The sequence below is a fragment of the Alligator sinensis genome, unplaced genomic scaffold (genome assembly GCF_000455745.1).
Source record: "Alligator sinensis unplaced genomic scaffold, ASM45574v1 scaffold1055_1, whole genome shotgun sequence".
Lineage (NCBI taxonomy): Eukaryota > Metazoa > Chordata > Crocodylia > Alligatoridae > Alligator > Alligator sinensis.
The window spans coordinates 487,450-506,219 of NW_005842170.1; the positions used below are offsets into that span (position 1 = coordinate 487,450).

Here is an 18,770-nt window from a genome sequence, read left to right on the forward strand (position 1 = left end):
GGTCTCAGAAACCACTTGGGGGTGTGATGGGCTGTGGGGAGGAGTGGAGGTGGCAGCAGTGTGTGTGTGTGATGGGGCTCATGGCTGTGAGAGAGCTTGGGGTAGGAGAGGCTGCCAGAACCAGGCTTAGAGCTCCCCTGCTCCATCCTAGAGCAGCCTGGCTTAGAAGGCCATGGGCTTGCCCCGCCTAGTCCCTGAGCCCCAGTTGAAGGCTTCCCAGGAATGGCATGGGGATTGCTGGGGCCTGGACTCAGGGAGCAGAACAGTAAGGGTTGGTACTGCTCAGAGCCACAAAGCAGCAGGTGGGACAGCTGCAGCTGGACTCCATGTCCTGATGCTAGCTAAGATGGAGCTGCTGCCAGGAGGGAGCTAGTGGGGGCAGGCAGGGGCTGTGGGTCAGGAATGAAGGACACTGGCAGGGCTATGGGTTGGGAGTGGGGGGCAGGGCACTGGCATCCCAGTGCTGCTCAGGACCCCACATCCTGGTGATTGAAGGGGTAGGGGCAGCTCCAGTTTTTCTGTGATAAAAATACCAAAAGCAAGCGCCAAAGTGTATAGATATTTAGAATTCATTTTAGGGTGATGGTAGTGGCACTGGTAGGCTTCATTTGCTTTAAATTGCTTTAAACTTGTAAATATAGCAATAAAACGTTGCTGAACTGATCTCTCTATATATAGTGGCGTTTCATTTTAATCGTGAAAGAACATGGATTTTGGGTATTTTAATTGGAGAACTTACAATTTTTAAATTGGGAACACCAGGGTCCCTGATGGTGAAACAGGTGGTGGGACCCAGTCAGAGGAGCCTGCCCAGGGCTAGCACCAGGGACCCAGCTGGAGGGCAGACAAGGTGGCTGACCTCCTGGCCATTTGGGGCCAGGAGGGACGTGCTTCGACTGTTCAAAGTGATGCACCACAAGGAGCACATCTTCTGGGTGATAGTTGTCCAGATGGCAGAATGGGGGCTCCGGAAGACATGACTGCAGTTCTGCCGGAAGGCCAACTGCGCAGCCACAGCCCATTGACAGCTGGCTCAGAGGTGCAAGCAGCTCTGCTGCAGTGCCTGTACCAGAGCCAAGGTGGCTGTGCAGTCGCTGTCTGGGTCTGGAAGGCATGCAGCCATGGGGCCTCGGGTCCAAGGGGCGGTTGCTTTTGTAGGTGGCAGCAGGTCACAGGTAGGCAGCAGCCCCCACTGCCAGACTGCTGCAGTGGGTAGAGGGTGCAGGGGTCACTCTAGGTTAGGGCTGCTTCAGCAGTCCAGCTGGCACCAGGGGCTAGTGTCCTTAGATACCATGTGGCCAGGCCTCAGAAGCTCCTAAGGGCAAGTAGTCCTGAGCTGCTCTCCAGGGCAGGATTTTATACTGCTTTGGCCAGCCCAGGTGCTGGCCTCAGCCTCTAGCTCCCCCTGGGTGAAGATCCAGGAGGAGCTGGCAGAGTCAGTTGCCCCAAGTGGCACAATTTGTCCCACACCAAATTGCATATGTTCAGACACCTGTGTTGAGGCACAAATCTCCTGCATAAATTTGTGCTGCTGCCGTTTGAGCTGCTGCAAATGCACATGCCTGGATGCGCACCTAGAGTCTTGAACACCTCTGTCTACCTGTCAGTTTTCCTATGGCATGTTCCTCTGTCATCCTGCTACTCAAAAGTATAGTTCAATAGTTTTTCTACCTATTTGTCTGTTAAGAGGTTTTATAAGACAGAAGCAGAAGGTAACCTGGATGACTGTAAGGAATGGCAATGTCTCTAATGTCCATAGGGACCACTGGAGCAAAAGCTTTATCACTATAAAAAAAAATGGAAGCCTATAACGATTCTGGCATTGTAGATCGTTGGTGACTGGTCCTGCACAGAGCAGTGATGGAGGAACTGATGACTTCCAGGTCATGTGGGGATCTCTCTCTGATCTGAAAGGGGCGGGAGGGAGGGTATCAGGGGGAGACTCTAAAAAACAAAAGAAACCAAAAAACCACAAAGAGTCTGACCACAAGCTTTGTTAAAAAAAGAAAAACTTGCAAGAGAAGAAAAAAAGTTTGATGGGGGGGGAGGGGTTAATCAAACTTTTTTTCTTCTCTTGCAAGTTTTTCTTTTTTTAACAAAGCCTGTGGTCAGCTAGAATCAAAATCTGTTGAGAAAATATTTCCTTAATGAGGAAAATAGGCATACATTTTCAGAGAGAGAAGAAATTTTATATAAGTTGTCAGAACTGCAACTGAAAATCTTAAATATGAAAGAATCTTAATAATTTCAAGCTTTGATTCATGTTTAATGGTAAAGATCATTGGGAACATAGTCTGTCTGGTGCAACTAAAGACTTGCAATGATGTCTGGTGCAACTAACAGACTCGCAATGATGCCTGAATGCAGTCGATTAGTGTTGTGGAACCCAGTCCTGTGTTGGGGTATGGGAACTTCTCTGGGAATGCAGCTAAGCATAGCGTGAAGTGAAATCTATTTTCTTGGCTTCTGTTTACTGGCTATTGTATCTTGTTTCTGTAAGTGTTGTTTCAACACTGTTCTTCTGTAATTTTATTTAGTCGCTTGTTTCATTGGTATTGTAATTTTCTTTAGTTTCTCATTAGAGTTGTGGAATGCAGAGTGGGTTTTGAGGGTGACTGGATATTCACGCAGAACATTTTGTTCACAGTTTAATTATTCTCTGTAATACATGTGTGGCATTCCTTCAGAAGTACAACCTAAATCTTTTGTTATGAAAGTAAAGCTGTACTGATACTTTATCTGTGAGTATAACACTTCCAGCCTGCTACTTTAACCCTTAAAAATGAAACGCAACCAATCAATCTTTCTAGTCTGCATGTAATTGCCTACAGCGAAAGTAAAGCTTTTGCTCAGTCTCTTACAGTAGAAATGAGTTAATATATTGGCAACAGAATAACCATCAGCAATCAGCCTTTAGCTGTTTACTAATGAACTCCCAGATGAATGAAAGATTTCAGAATTCGTGTTTTACTCCAGGCTGTACATGAACTTAACACTTCAGTTGTAGGAAGAAAAGCAACTTAGATGCCATACATATAAATACTAGTACCTCATATCTCAATAAATTGCAGGTCATGAAAACAGCAGGAGCTGTAGTGCAATTCCATATTTCAAAAACTAATAGGAGGCCTTAAGTTGAAATCAAGCAAAAGTTATTCTTATATGATACACCTTTGCATTTGAAAAAAAATCTTTATTTCATTCCTTATATTAAACATTTAAGAATTGTTTCAGGTTTTCTTTTTTTTCTCTTCCTTATCCTTATAGAATGTTTTTATTCACATAATATTTGGGGAGTTTTTTTTTTTTTTTAAGAGAGTTGGGAAACAGTAAGGAAGGGTAAATCCAAAATGGTACTGGCTTCTGTTATATTTATACAGTGCTTTAAGTATTTGGGGGTCATTCCTGCAGCCATATTCATCTTATTGATGGGACATGGAAGGAATGTATGTAAAGCTATTACTGCAGATGTGTAAGTGAGTACTCTAATTTTAAGTCATGTCCTCTGCCCTTAAGTGGCGATCCAAAACCTTGCAAAAGATTGTCTGACTCCAGGACATTCCCCACCGCTCCAGTTATTTCTGAAGCTCTGAAAGCCTCAGGATGGCAGTCACAAAGCAAATGATGGGGGTTGTAGAAAAACAATTGGATTAAGCATCTAGACTTGTTCACAGGTTCTACAGATCATCTCCCGGCTTTGTCCTGCCACACAAGATATGGATTGCACCGAAGTACTTCAGAACCGCACAAGGATACCTTACCTACCGTTGCCTGTTACACAAATGGAATGTAAAGGACAGTTTTGATAGGTGACAGAAGATATGGCCTCTCTAGTAAACTGCTGCCATTTAAGATTCTCCTCTGGAAGAACAGCCTTTATTTGTACTATGCCTGTAGAAGCCAGGAAGTAGATGATACTCTTGAATGCCAACCCCTAATGATGTTTTTCATTTTACCACACAAAAGGAAAGCCAAATCAATTGTCCAACTTGGCCAGTTATTTATCTTTGAAATAATAGGTTGAGTGTTTCTTTGGAATGGAAATATGAGTGATGAAATTCTCCTGCAGCATTTGTGTAGCTATGGCCTGGACACATAAAATGATTCATTAAAAATAATGACTTTTGTTTAAAAGTCAAATAGAAAAAGGTCTAAAAAACTGAACATAGTTTTCAGTTTTAGTAAATTACAGTGGTTCTGGCAATTATGACATAGGGTCACTCTTTTAGCATAAAGAATGGTTTGTTATAGGTAAGTTCCATTAACTCCTGTAAAAAGTGTGTGCAATTCCTGGTATACATTTTTTTTTAAAGCTAACTACTACTTCTAAAAAAATATATATACCCTAATAAAAAAAAAAAATGTTTCAGCTTTTTCTTTTTTCCAAGGTAGGCTACATAATAGATTTATAAAATATGGATGTTTTCACTCTAATGTCCAGTACTTAATGTCCTAATGAGAAAGTATTGTCAGAAAAGTACATAACGAAAATGTGTCACAAAAGGATAATAAAGTTATAGTACATAATAAAGTGTCACAAGTGCAGTAAAATAATATTATGTACTCTTGTGCACATAAATAGTTTAAAAAATGGGACTGTCAAGTTGTGACGTGGGAAGGGGTACACTGTCAAAGCAACGGAGGTTGACACTTGGTCATAATAAGGTAATTTTTAGAGTCAAAATACTGCGACCACAATGGGCTTGAATAATAGTTGTAGTGCTCTTTAGTTTGTCAATGTCAACTATTGTGGTTGTGGGGTGAGATCAACAGTAGCCAGAGGGAGAAAACAAGGGAAGGAGCAGAAATGTGTTGGTGAGGTTAGGGAAGCAGGAAGGGAGTGGAAGATGTGGACGCAGGAAGATGCTGAAGAAAGGCCTTTCAAGAGACTGAACATGGAAATTTATTTCTCTAGTTTAACTGCATGGTTAGCCAACAGAATGTAGTGAGCTGAGATTACTCACTTTTTCTTTACACAGGCAGGCTTGAAGACTTAACAAATGGTGTAACACTTAGTGAGGTTTTAAAACCTCTGTAATATAATCAAGTTTATCCATTTTCTCCCTGTGCTATTTGGCAATATTAACATAGTTGAAGAAAAAAATGAAACACTGAAACCTTGTGAAAAGAGGTTGCATGGAATATTTGTAATATCTTTTTGAATTGAGTAAAATTTGTTACATATAGGAGCATTTTGTTTAAATAGTTATAATTTATCTCTTGCTCTTGTCCTTTGTATCTGCAGGTTTCAGCAGACAAATGGTGGAGATTCTGAACAAGCATAATGTTCTGTTTAGCAGTTTTGATATTTTTTCTGATGAAGAAGTACGTCAAGGACTGAAAACATATTCCAGCTGGCCTACTTATCCTCAGTTGTACGTAGCTGGAGATCTCATAGGTGGACTGGATATTGTTAAGGTTAGGTCTGTCTGTCTGTCTATACACGTGCATGCACATACTTTTATATAGTGTGCATGTATGTACGTGTGTGTGTGTGTGTGTATAAAATATTATTAAATATAAAATTACATGCCAGTAGCACTTACGAGTAAAACACTTTCTAAATCTCAACATTTTCTGTTTCTTCCCCCCCCAGGAACTTGAGGCTTCTGGAGAACTGGACACAATTTTTCCCAAGTCACATAAATTGGAGGACAAGTATGATGCATTATGTCTATTTTAGCAGCATATAAGAAATTTTAGTTTTAGGGGTTGCATCCATATTCTTTATCTGAATCGCACCAAGAATTAGTTTTTAAAAAATCACGTAACGGAAGATCCTTTATAGAACTTAACACATTATAACTATGAAAGTGACTTTTTCCCAGATTTGAACTTTATTTGGTGTAGACTTGATTAATGATGTCACTAGAGAATGATTGTTGGCCCATTCTTCACTTTTTTTTGTCTTTCCTGTTGCCATTACATACTTAGTGATCTATTCTCGGTTTTCAGTCCATGAATTTGGCCTGGTGTTTAGAAGTCAATTGGACCATCTTAAGCCTTTCAGTTTGACACTGTTTAAGTTGGGCTGCACCACTGGGATGGGTAACCAGACAAATCATGTGCGCCAGATGTATGAAGAGTCTTTCTGTAATAGTAGGGACTAGCAAGTATCAGCAGTTTCCTTCTCCTTTTATAAGAACTGTGCAGTTAAGGCAATAGTGAGGATGCTGAATTTTAAAGGGTTACAAGGCAAATACTGAAGCGTAGATACCAGTCATGGTCTGAATCTAGTGACTGGGAATCCATAAAGCTGTGAAAATAACTGGTCCTCATCCTTGATGCATTGAACCACTTGACAACCACTGAATGCAACCGACCACAAGGTGTTAAGTTGCATAATTTAAACACAAAAGTTGTAGATGAGTGCATGTCCCTTGATTTGCTATGAGGTTTTTGCCTCTATATTTTTACTTAAGTCTTACAGTGTAGTAATTTTTTTATTTTTTTTTTGCAAACCTTATTTAGACTTGGGTGTTACTTTTGTTTTATTCACTGGGGATAACCATATTCCTACATGCAAAGGTCTGTCTCCTCGATGATTCATTTACCGTGCCAGGATTATAGCTTGTATTATTTTCTGTGTGAGAAGTAGTATGTGAAAATTATTGATAGGAAAATGCGCAGTACATTTGGGAAAACTAGATATAGTAAAATAGAATCAATGTGAAGCATTATGTTTTGGAGTGTATGCAGATAAACATGGTAAACCATTTTGTGACTCTAAGGATAGAAGTTATGGGCTTCTAAACATCCTTGAGAGTAAATAGACTTCCAGTTTCCATTTGGGGGGAAAAACAATTCCAGATAGCGGTCTACCTGGAACTAAGTTTATGTATCTTCTGGAAGAAGGGTTTAGCCTCCTCTGCTGAGACCTGAACCACTGGCTCCAAGGGTACTGAATATTTTGAAACCTGGTGTTTAGACTACTGAACCATTCCCTTCAGCAGAGCTGATGGTAATAAATAAAACCTTCTGAGTTATTTCCTTTAAGTCAGATTCAGTTTGTAAAAGATGATTTTTTTCTCTGTTTTTTTCCTCTTCAACTTGCCAGCCTGGATCATTTCTAATTTGTTTCATCCAGTTTGTGCATGACTTTCTGTAAATCAGGATTTGTTTAGATGGATGTCTCCCTAAACAAGTAGCGAAATCTTTTAAACCAGGATTTGAAATTTCCACTAATTCTGACAATAATGTAACATTTGTACAATTGTCTATTTACTGTATACGCTTGTCTTAGAGCTTGTCTTCAGAAAAGTAAAACTAGAAGTTTTAGAGCTAGTCCAATATGTAGTCTGACAACAAACATCGCTCATTTCACAGCAGTTGTTGTTGCCTGGTTTAATTTTCATCTTTCCATTGATGTCTCCCATATTCCCAGTTCTCCCTTGAAAACATAAGCCTGTTTTTGCAACAGTATAATTAAACTTGTTTTACGTTTTGCTCTCATGAATTTCTGAGCAATTGACATGTCTCTCCATGCTGTTCAATCCAGCAGGGATAGTTACTTCCACACAAAACGGTGGCAGTTTAGCTTTTTGACCTTACTAGTTTTTATTACTGTGATGTTACTATTTCTATAAAAGATAAGTTTTAACAAAGAATCTCTCCTTTCACTGGGCCTCTGATCTGTTCCTAACAGTGAAATGCTTCTCTTTACCTGGGAGGCTGTAGAAAAATGGCACTTCCCAAGTTAGATGAGTTGCACCTGGCAGGTCTTCTCACAGCAAGTGAACGGGTTCAGATTACTGTACCTTGATTTCCATGTAAACTGCCTAATCTTTCTGTGTTCTTTTCCCCCACTTTTCCCCATTGTTGAAATAATAGTTATTTTTGCAGTTTAGACTTTCAAACATGCAGGCTGTAAGCCAGCCAGAAAACTCTTTAGTGTTTCTGCCAAGAATGTAGACTTAAGGGACTAGATTTTCTAGTCCAAAGTCACTTTGTAAGTGTTTCCAAATAACCTTTTAAAGTGTATGAGCAGTAGAGAATCTGTCAGTGCAGTATAATTCTCCACTGACAAAGCTAAAACAGGAGGGTCTTTCACCTGCACCAGTTTTATTCCCAGGAACCCCCTGGTATATTGGGAAGGAGGAGCAAGCATTGCGAAAAGGGGGGCAGCCTTTTGCAGAGAAAAGCAACAGGGTGGAATTATGCTTGCAATCTCCCAATATGAAAAGATTTTTATGACAATGTGGTAAATCAGAGCTGCTCCCCTGATTTTTTTTTTTTTTTTTTTTTTTTTTTTAACTTAGACCATGGCTTTTTAGTTAAGGGTACAAAAGAAGAAGCTGTTTCCATGTGCTACTCTAGGGCTCCTGTCTCTGTTCTGTATTAATGGAGGATTCAGCCAAACAGGACTGCTGTTATCCCACATTTAAAATAAAGAAATGTAGAGTGTTTCCTACAATTTGATGGAGCGTATACTGGAAGGTCATAAAACATGATTCCTTACTTATCAGGTGTTTGTGGAATCTAATGTTCTGGATGTAATTAATCAAAATTTCTAATGGAGAGTTTTTGTAAAGAAGTGAAGAACCTAAAAAATTATGCAAAACATACTGTGAGGCTACCACAAATAATGAAATGTCATGTCTTAACCAGTATTTATCAAAGTTGCTTTTATGAAAAGTTCAGACTTCGGTGTCTGAAGAATTTGAACGACTAATTACTTGATTTTGAAGTTTTTTGAAAAATCATATATGTGAATGTCTGGGTATTACAGATATCTTTGATTTTTTTCCCCTCTTTTTAATTAATTGCATCTTGGTAACAGTTCAGTCTGGAAAAATAAATCATTGCTTTAAAAGTAATACGGTTTACAATGGCATATGAAGAAAATGAAATAAAATTCTACAAATGAATGTAGTTGTTTTAGAAGACTGCTTGAAATATACTTGGCAATCTATGAATTATCATCTCCCCATCTTTCATATATTTGTGTTTACTGACAATGTAGGACAAAAGTACAACTTAATAATTTAACTGATTGTTTCTCTATCATTCCCCCCTCTTCCACTCCCTTCTCCTTTAGACTTAAAGGCCTGATAAACAAGGCTCCTGTGATGCTATTTATGAAAGGCAACAAACAGGTAAGGATCTCAAAAGTGGCGTTGTAATTTCTTTATCTGTTCATATCTGCAACAAGGGAATAGTTAAACCTCTTTTTTTGGCTAATGAAATTTTAGCTATCTGTATCTTAATTGGTGCTTCTGTAAACCCTACAAAGCAATCCATATTTTACCTGAATGCTGTCAGTCCATCAGCAGGGCACTATGACATTCTGAAACCATTGTGACAGTAAAACTTTTGTTTATGTCCATTGGCTCAATCCACATTTATAGTCCTCAGCCAATTCTACCTGCTTGTCTTTTGGTTACTGTTACGGGTAGCATCAGTCTCACTTCTCTTACTGCTCTCCTTCTTTCATTGCTGCTTTATTTAGATTTCCACACTTGAGGCCTGCCCTTTGCTTGTTATCCCACGTGTTGATCTTAGGCACATCTTGTGGCATCTCCCTTTGTGTGCTATTCATTTTAATTTGTCTCTGTCTTCATTAAGCATATGTTCAGAACAGCTTAAAAAAATCTGCAGGATGTTTTTAAGACTAAAATATAGCACCACGTACCGTAAAATGATCCACTGTTTTCTTTTCCCATGTGTAGGATGTACTACACCTGGTGTCTCTTTAAGCTTCAATTAATTATCCTACAGACCGGAATAAGTATGATGATCTAAAAAAGACAACTGCTAACAATTAGGATTAAAATGACAGCAAATGACTGTAAATCAGAAGGTCGGCTTGTTTCTCAATGTGTTGCATATACAAACAAACTGGCCAAGGGATAAATTGCACTCTTTGTGAGCAGTGAGACAGGTGCAGCAGTGTGGGTGAAAACTGCTTCAAGTGCACTTAAATCAATTTTCATTGGGATGATGGATTCTAGGCAATGAACCCCCTCTGTTCTGTAATCTGAGTATGAGAGATGTTTGTTCACTATTTTTAGAGAGAAGGGGAAATAGGTGCTCTTCTCCCATTTCATTTTACTGTGCTCCCTGACTCTTTTGTATATTAATTGCATTATAAGCATCATATTAAGGGCTCTTTTGCTGATTTGCCATGATGGTGTTTGAGTCCTGGAGGAAGATATTGACTCTGTGACAGGGGTAATTTAGCTAGTTCCAGGAATATCATATAGTGGGTGGGATTATATCTGTTAGTTGGAAGTAGCTACTTCCTCCCTCACAGAAATGACTAGATTAACAGTCAATTTTGGGGGGAGTGCTTAGCATAAGATTCATAAAGTTGGAGGGTTTTTGTTTGTTGCCAATAGTAAAATCCCCAATAATTTTTTTTTGTTTTAATTGGGCTTCTTCGTAGCTTGGGCTTTTTTTGCATACTTGAGTAATAACCTGCACCCTAGCTGTAGTCAGTTTCCAACAACAGTACGGATGGCTGTGGAAAATATGTTCCCCATGGAATCCATCCAAGTGCCAGAACTGAAGAAATGGAAAATGTGATTTTTTTTTTTCCCCCCAGTGTTTTATACACTTTTCAGAAGTGAATGAAAAATTGTGTAGCGAAATTAAACCTGGGCCTAAAAATGGAAGTTTACTACTTAGCTGCTAAAAAGTGGAAGAGAAAGTATAGCACAGAGATAATGAGACATGAAGAGTGAAGGTTGTTTGTAAGCAATAAAAACGATTCCTAATTGGATTATGGGGGTGAGCATTGCCAAATTCGTTGTTTTAAGATTTTTTTCATTTGGAAATCCACAAAAATAGTGTTTTAATTGGAATATTTTCCCTCTTATTTTTAGGTGGCAAAATGTGGATTCAGCAAGCAAATTATAGAAATCCTAAATGGCACTGGGTATGTAGGCTACAGTTAAATCACCTTTTTTAAAATTTTAATTTAAAAAGTGAACTGTTTATGAATAGACTCACAAAAAGTTGGGAAAGACCAGACCCTGCTTCATAGGGGAGAATGGCTTGACTCTACCAAAAAAAACCCCAAAACCGAAGCATTTTATAGGCCTAAAAATAGAAGATTTTACCCTAAGAGAAAGGAGGTGGAGTTTGGTATGGTATCCACATATTATTAGCATAATATTAGCATTTTATGATGATTGGTAGAATAAACCACTAAATCAACTCAAAGGTCACTTTTCTGATCATATTAGTAAAATAATACTTTTTCTTGTTACTGCACATATTACATCCATGTTCTTTCTTAAGGCACCACAGTATTGAGAGCAATTACTAATTACTTCAAATCCATAATCATCCCTGGCTATTTAGGGCCATAACCACTATTTGGAAGGAAAAATAGCTAGCCTTTGATAATTCCAACTGTAATGGAATTTTATATTCCTTCCTAAATTTATTTAGCTACTAAATTAAATTTATGGTATATATTGCATTGAAATTTAAGTCATGAAAATAACTAATTGGTGTTGTTCTGCTCTAATTAGCACCAAGCACTATGAAATTTTTCCTCTTCTGATTCTCCTGTTTTTCCTCTGGTTATCAACCATAGAAATCCTTTCACTCTGATTAGCAGCTCTCTTAAAACTCCCTTTTGGCCCACAAAATATATGCTGACCTGAACATCTGATCTTGTCATGGCTAACCTCTGATTTTCCATCTTTCCCTGCAGTTCTTTGTCCAGTGCGGATGGTTTATAGAACTGGGGGTTCATCCCCACAGTAATCCTAGTTCAAAAGGAAACTTCATTTAAAATCTCCTTCTAGAACAGATGCTGAATGGTGTGTGTTTAGAGGGGGGTACAATCAAAGCAACTCTGCTTAGAGACCTGTGAACTAGCTCTGAGAACTGTTATCAAAATGGAGAGATTTGTATAATCAAAGCATAATTAAGAAATAGGCAGTCATTTATAAATCTTTGTCCTGTATAAGGGCTCCAAAGCCAGAATTTAAGAACTTGCTTACTGGCTGGTTATTAAGAAATAGTTTTATTCAGAGTACAAAGGATTATGTATTAAAAATAATCTGGATCAGTAATCTTGCCTGAGACTGTTTCATGCCTTCTTGGTGACAATGCTAAATGACCACGTAAAAATTAAAGAACCATTTATTTCTACAAGAATTATTATTAGTCTTTAAAATGTTGTATTTTCTTAAACTCTGTGGCTAGGGGCAGAAATTGCAGGCAAACCAGTCTGTACTACAGACCAGTAAAAGTGATTGGAAACCGGGTCAGATCAATAACACAACAGAAGTTCAGTGCATGTAAATTGTTTTCAAAATGGCCAAAACCAGTTTAAGATAGACTTGGATGAATGTAGTATCAGATTTAGGATTTAGGTTAAATTGGTTTATTGAACTTCTCTCTCACATCCTCGCCACATTCAAGTTAACTCACAGTCCCTCAGCATCCCAGGATGCTTTGCATCTCCCCTGCAAGCCCCACCTCCCTCTGCAAGGTGGGTGGGCTAGCCTTGGCCCAAGCTGTCTGGAGCAGGGTGTGCTCTGTTGCCCCCTGGCTTCTGGCCTTAGCTACTGCAGGCATGTAACTGCATTTCTGGAATCAAGAGTGAATGTTTGTTTATTCATTTATCGGTTCAATCTACACAGGTTAGACTAATGTGTGAAGATTAAATTGATTCAGCCTTGGGCTTTTTGACTGTCTGTACTTAGCCCAAATTAGTAAATGGTAGATATTGGATACTTGCTTTGTATACCCAAAGTGTCTAGATGGAACTTATACTGTAGTTATTCAGGGACTTTTGTGCAGCTTTACCTACTCAGTAGCTTTTCCATTAAATTGGGTGTTGTGTTGGTCACAGTAACTCTTAATTTTCAGATGTACAGCTATATTATGCTAACGTATGCAATTTCCTTTAAAATAATTAGCATTTTTCTTGAAATTACTAGCTAACGTTCTGGTGTCATTCACCTTACACTTAACTGGTTGGGTTGTTTTACATTCTTTTTCTTACTGACTATAAATAAAAATACTCTCTGATCAGGGAGTTAGCAAGTTATGTGAAAACAAATACGTTGGTTACTTCTTTGACAGTCTTATGTAGGAAAAACTGCATGAATCATTCTGCTTTTTCTTTGTAGTGTTGATTTTGAGACATTTGACATACTGGAAGATGAAGAGGTAAATGTGAGGGTTTTTTTTCCTTCCTACATTGTAGATTATTTCTGTTACACTAGTAAAGTTGTAACGGAGAGGCTTAAAATTAAGCTTGTTTTCCTTAGGTACGGCAAGGATTAAAAACCTATTCAAAGTGGCCAACATATCCTCAACTGTATGTGAAAGGTGAACTTGTTGGAGGGTTGGATATTGTTAAGGTAAGGGACAAAAAATGCTGTTTAACATGTAAATCAACTGTTATAATCTGAGAGAGAAAATATTTTTATAACTAAAATATACATAAACACCCATGTAATGGCCCTAGATTTTGAAATAGAATGACTTGGTTGGTTTTACTATGACTTTCATTATTTCAACGTATGGTTGAAAGGAGCTTTAAATCTCTAGCACTCGCACAGACTCTGATGTAGCAGTGAAATGTATTTTCTTGACAGCAGTCAGTTACCTTTACTGTAAAGACCATTTTTACCCCGTGGGTGCATTTTTACAGGTTTCATTTGCTTCTTAGTTTTACTTCTGACATTGCTTTTCTCAAATAAGGTAGGTGAGACATTTTTTCCTAGCAAACTGTCTCATTCCCGAAAGAAAAAAAAAGGCAAGGTTTATTGTAGTATTTTGAACAGACCCTGAAGCAACAAAAATAGATCTGCATTTGTTACTATGGTTTTTGATTTTTGTAACAGAGCAGGCACAGTGTTCTAAACCCCAAATACTCTTGAGCCTATTCTTGTCTGAATGTTTTATAGCCAATTCCATAGGCATTGTAACTCCTGGGAAGATATAGTCAATAAATCTCATTTAGTTCTAAAAATAAGTTGGTATTACTTAAATTGTATAGATGATTTAAAAAAATATTTACTTAACAGGTGTGTCACAATTATAGGTTATCTCTTACAGTAATCAATAAGTATAGTTTTGGGCATTGAAAATAAGTTGCAGTATATTATATTTATCTATAAGTTTGGGGAAGTGGGGTGGGGAAATTTGGAAGAGTGCAACTGTCATCAGCCTTGTTGGACTGAGCATTTACTCAGCTGATTTCGGTGGTGCATTCTGCTGGTACATAGGCATTACACATCTTAGAGAGTACATTGTTATGTAAAATCACACATGAAACACACAAAACAATATTAGAAATAAGATAAAATTCTGAATATTCAAATTGCTGTTTTTATATAGTTTAAACATATGTTTATAGATTTAAATAATATTTCACATTAACTTAAATCAATTGAGTGCTTTATAATTTAAACTAAATTTTATTCTATCTGAAGTAATGCATGCACGTATTCCTAATTTCTTTGTATCAGTCTCTTGTATCACTTAATTGAATATGGCTTGGTAACAGATTGTTGTTGAGTGACCCTTTTTTAACCTGTTGTAAAATGTTGCAAATGTAGACCAAAATACATTTTGAATGACCTGTGCAAAAAATAACCTTCCTTTAAAATTCATTTGCATACTCATTTTCTGGGTCTTTTTCTACGTAAAAGTTGTTTTTGTTTGTTGTTTTTTTTTTCTTTTTAAGACAATAGACCTTCAAATAGAATAGTTTAAATAAAGCATTACAAAAATTAATTACTTCTGCTTGAGAGGGACCTCTGGTGGGTCATCTAGTCCATCCCTTTAATAGTTGCTGGATTGATTTCCTTATCTGTAAACTGTCTGTATTGAATTGATGCCAGTGTAACTGCAAAATATGTGTAGTAAGTTATTATTATATCTTTCTTTACAGGAACTAAAAGAAAATGGAGAATTGTTACTCATTCTGAAGGGAGAAAATTAATGCAAATGGACACGAATGCTAATGATAGGAGCTGAAATATTGCAAAAAATGATTTGTTTATGGATTGAATTGGAACAATACATGATTTACCCTGGGTAAATGGAGCAGGAGTAAAGCTTTTGGCTTGCCCTATATATTTCACAATTTCATGCTAGATCTATATGTAAAATTAGTTTTTCACCCATAATGCAAAACTGTATTTATGTCTTCAAATTCAATTAAAATGGAATGTTAAAAAGTTTGTTTTTCATTACATTATTGTAAATATCAGTCTGTTGATTGTATCTAGACAGTTAACAGTATTGTAGTGCAAGTCCCCATTCCACTTTCCATCTAAACTAAAACACGTCAGCTTTATGGGCTACAGTTCTTACTAGAAACCTAAATAGGACTGCCTCCATGGCACAGAGCATGACGATTTTCAGTGCGTCTGTTAATAATTGTTCTTAATGTTCAGCAAGCAGAAAAATTAGTATGGAAACCTTAATCTGGAATACTACAATTAAATCATTATTAATGAGTTTCAGATGTGTAACACATATCCATTTTCTGCGTAGTTTACAGTAATTGTTTGTTGACTTCAGGTGATATTCAGCCTATTTAAATGTGACCTTTTTCCATTGGACATATTTAAATTAAGATGGAGATGATTCAATAAATCCCAAACCTTGGCCATTCTTTTGTACCTTCAGTGTTGCTGTTAGAAGGAAATAAAATAGGTATTTACTTCCTGGGAGATGAATATTCAAAAGTTGTTTTTTTTCCCCCCCTGGGGTCCTCTATCTCAGTACTCAGAGGACATGGTTTTTCTTCTTGTTTTTATCCTTCAAAGACCCATTGTCTTCATCCTCTCTACCTCTGTTATTCAGTCTGAATGGGGGAAAGAAGCTTAGGAAGCTAAACCACATGCCTAGCTTTTCCACAGAACATCAGTAGTGTGTAGTGTACACAAACAATACAGGAACTGTTACTGTTGGAAATAGAAGTTAATTCTGTCCATTTCTTGAAACAGTATAGTACAGGCAATGCAAGGCTCTCTGCATCTGCCTCACTGCTGACTTGGAGGGCATCACTTCTTGAAGTCCAAGAACATTCAGTCTCCATATAACTCAGTCCTTGACTTCTTTACTTAGACTAATGAGGTTGCTCACCATGGCTGTGCACTTCTCATGATTGTCTAGGTTTTGGAATTGAGACCACTTACATTCATTTCACATAAGCTACTGAGAAACTGTCAAATGGTAACCAAAAAAAAAGTGGTCACAGCTGCATCTTTTTGACGGTCCTAGTTCTCCAAGTGTTAGAAGTTCTTCTGAACATGCCTACTGGGTGGAGCTCTTTTGTGGATTTCAGCAGAATAGCACTTAATCTTGAGTCGGTTTAGGTGAGAGAAGGGCTGAGTATGCGTATAGAAACAGAACTCACCAGGAAGATGTCTAAATTCATTTGGTATTTCTAGGGTTTGGTGGTAGGTAAGTATGTGCTTTTAAGATTTAGTTTCCTAAATTCTATCAAAGTCCATCTTTAGGCACCTGTACCCCTTATTACATCCATCCCTAAGCCATTTGACAGCCCTTTAGGTTTCACTGTATTTTGTGTCAGAATTAAAAGAAAGTATATATACACATAAAAATCCTTAAACAGATTGCTTTTTAATCTCTTCAAGTATTAATAGTATGGGAATAATTTTGGCAATTTCTTTGAAAATAGTTACATTTTTATAACTGAAAGATCAATTTTAATCTCATTACAGAAAATCATGTCCATGTCATGAAAACAATTTTTAATTAATCTTTCAAAATGATTTGCAATATATTCCAGGCATTTGTCAGTAATAATCGTTGCCTACCTCATTAAACAATATTATGCCAAAAAATACACCATCCCAGTGGTCAAATTAGGAATTGGAACCTTTAATTAAATGAAGATTAAATATAAATTGTTTTTCTCTACAATATATATTTCATAACTGCAAAATTTTATTCAAAATTCAGTGGAGTAAAATGTGCCTAAACCTTCTCACACTAATCTGCACAAAATACAGTGGATTGACAACTTTTTTGTGAGGCCTGACTAAACTAATCTTGCTTTGAAGTTTTAAATGTTAAAAGAGTTCATTTGTTCAAAATATACTACCTTGTTTTACTAGTATAAGATGCATCACTGAACTAAAATTTTGATTAGTTCATTTTGTGTTTCATTCAATTTATGTATTGTTCACTTAATTTCTCATGCACACAATTCAAAGGCTGTTTCCAGCACTGGTGCAAATTAGCAAAGTTCTACTGTTTTTGATAATCCTTATCTTGCGCTGAATTTTGGTGAGTTCCATAGATTAGTCTTCAGTACCTTTTGCTGATGAAATAGATTTTCTGGGAACAAACTTCTCCAAGTAGTTCATAGCAGAAAGTGTAAATGCTCTGTTTCTAAATATGTAATTTGGATATGGTTGATTTAAATCCTCTAAGTCAAATTGGACCTTATATTGTATAGATGGCTATATTTTGATTTTATTTAGGGTGGCAACATTGACAAGTCTGGACTTGTGAAGAAAAGTACTATATGCTGGTTCCTACAAGTGAGAACTTTTTAACCAGGAGGATTTAGGAAAACGAGGGAAAAATAATGCACCTATTTATATATACTTGTAGTTTAAAATAAAAAGTTATTATCTGTATTCCAATATATACTTTTTTGCTGCTCCAACTTCTACTGATAATAAACTCAACCCTATGTGCATCTTATAAATTGCACTTACATAGTTTTAAAAGCTTGTATTTATTTGTGATAGTTTTTCTGACTCTCTTCATATAGTTTAGGACAGGTTTTTTTGTGTGGACAGGAAGAAGAAATTTGACCATCATTACCTTATTACCTAAAAGCTCAGTTTGCCATTGAAACGCCATCACGTTTAGCTTACTTCTTCTACAGCCATGATTGTTGATATAGAAGTAGCTGTTTCTCATAATCAGGAGCCTCAGCAGGAGCATGGTGTGCGTATAAAGTTCTGACATTCATTCCCCAGACATCTGACAGTGCTATCTGTTGGTGGAGGCTGCCTCTTTGTGGTGGAACACTGTAAACTGTGCAAATACATTTGGCCTGTAATCCCTGGGTGGGTAAGAGGAGGAAATCCCCATAAATATTTGAAGCAAGCATGAAAGGAGATTTTGTCAAATGGTTAAAATCTTCCTTGAAAAAAGTGATTCCACATGAGGAGACTAGCACAGGTTCTGCCTTTAAATGAAAGCCTGTTGGGAATAAAATGCTGTACCCTGAGAGTGCTTCTACTAAAAGCTTAGACTGTTTATCAAATAAAAAAGGCAATGCTCGTGCATTTACACATCTTTCAACACAGAAGGCTCTGGCTGCAGTGACCAAGTTACAAGAAACAGGTAGGAAATACTGGAAAAACATGCTAATTAAAACCTACACCTTTGATTATCTAATCTGGACTTCCCTATGTGCCCTTACATACATAATTATTTGTGAAAGTTAATAAATTTGTTTTGTCACGCGTTTTCAAATTTGCTTAAATTGGCTTCTGAGTGGACAAAGCTGTTTGACCTTTTGTAGACTGTTCCCTTGCTGACAATGAATTCAACCTTGATAATTTATGCTGCAGTGTTAAAGCTGTCTTGCTAAACAAGGTGTAAGGCCTAGTTACCACCGAGGTGATATCCATCTAAAGGAAACTTAACTTCTGCACAAAGAGCCCAAAGCTCCTAGAGGTGTCATCTTCCTGATGCAGTTTTTAGTGAGGTCTTGAAGGTTTATGGCTTTTAAAGATGTTTCACAAGAAGAGAGTTTGATAATGTGTCCAAAACTTTAATGTTAATGATGCAGTACAGTGCAG

General features: G+C 37.3%; 1 protein-coding gene across 1 annotated transcript in view; it reads left to right on the forward strand.

The window, feature by feature from the left end:
* Positions 1-15,152, forward strand: part of GLRX3 (glutaredoxin 3) — a 36,219-nt gene extending 21,067 nt beyond the window's left edge. The window contains exons 5-11 of the mRNA XM_006025862.3: positions 5,246-5,418; positions 5,597-5,658; positions 9,038-9,095; positions 10,824-10,876; positions 13,092-13,131; positions 13,233-13,325; positions 14,864-15,152. Coding sequence (XP_006025924.1) covers positions 5,246-5,418; positions 5,597-5,658; positions 9,038-9,095; positions 10,824-10,876; positions 13,092-13,131; positions 13,233-13,325; positions 14,864-14,914 — 530 coding nt within the window. The 3' untranslated portion in view covers positions 14,915-15,152. The remainder of the gene's footprint in view (positions 1-5,245; positions 5,419-5,596; positions 5,659-9,037; positions 9,096-10,823; positions 10,877-13,091; positions 13,132-13,232; positions 13,326-14,863) is intronic.
* The last annotated feature ends 3,618 nt before the right edge of the window (positions 15,153-18,770 follow it).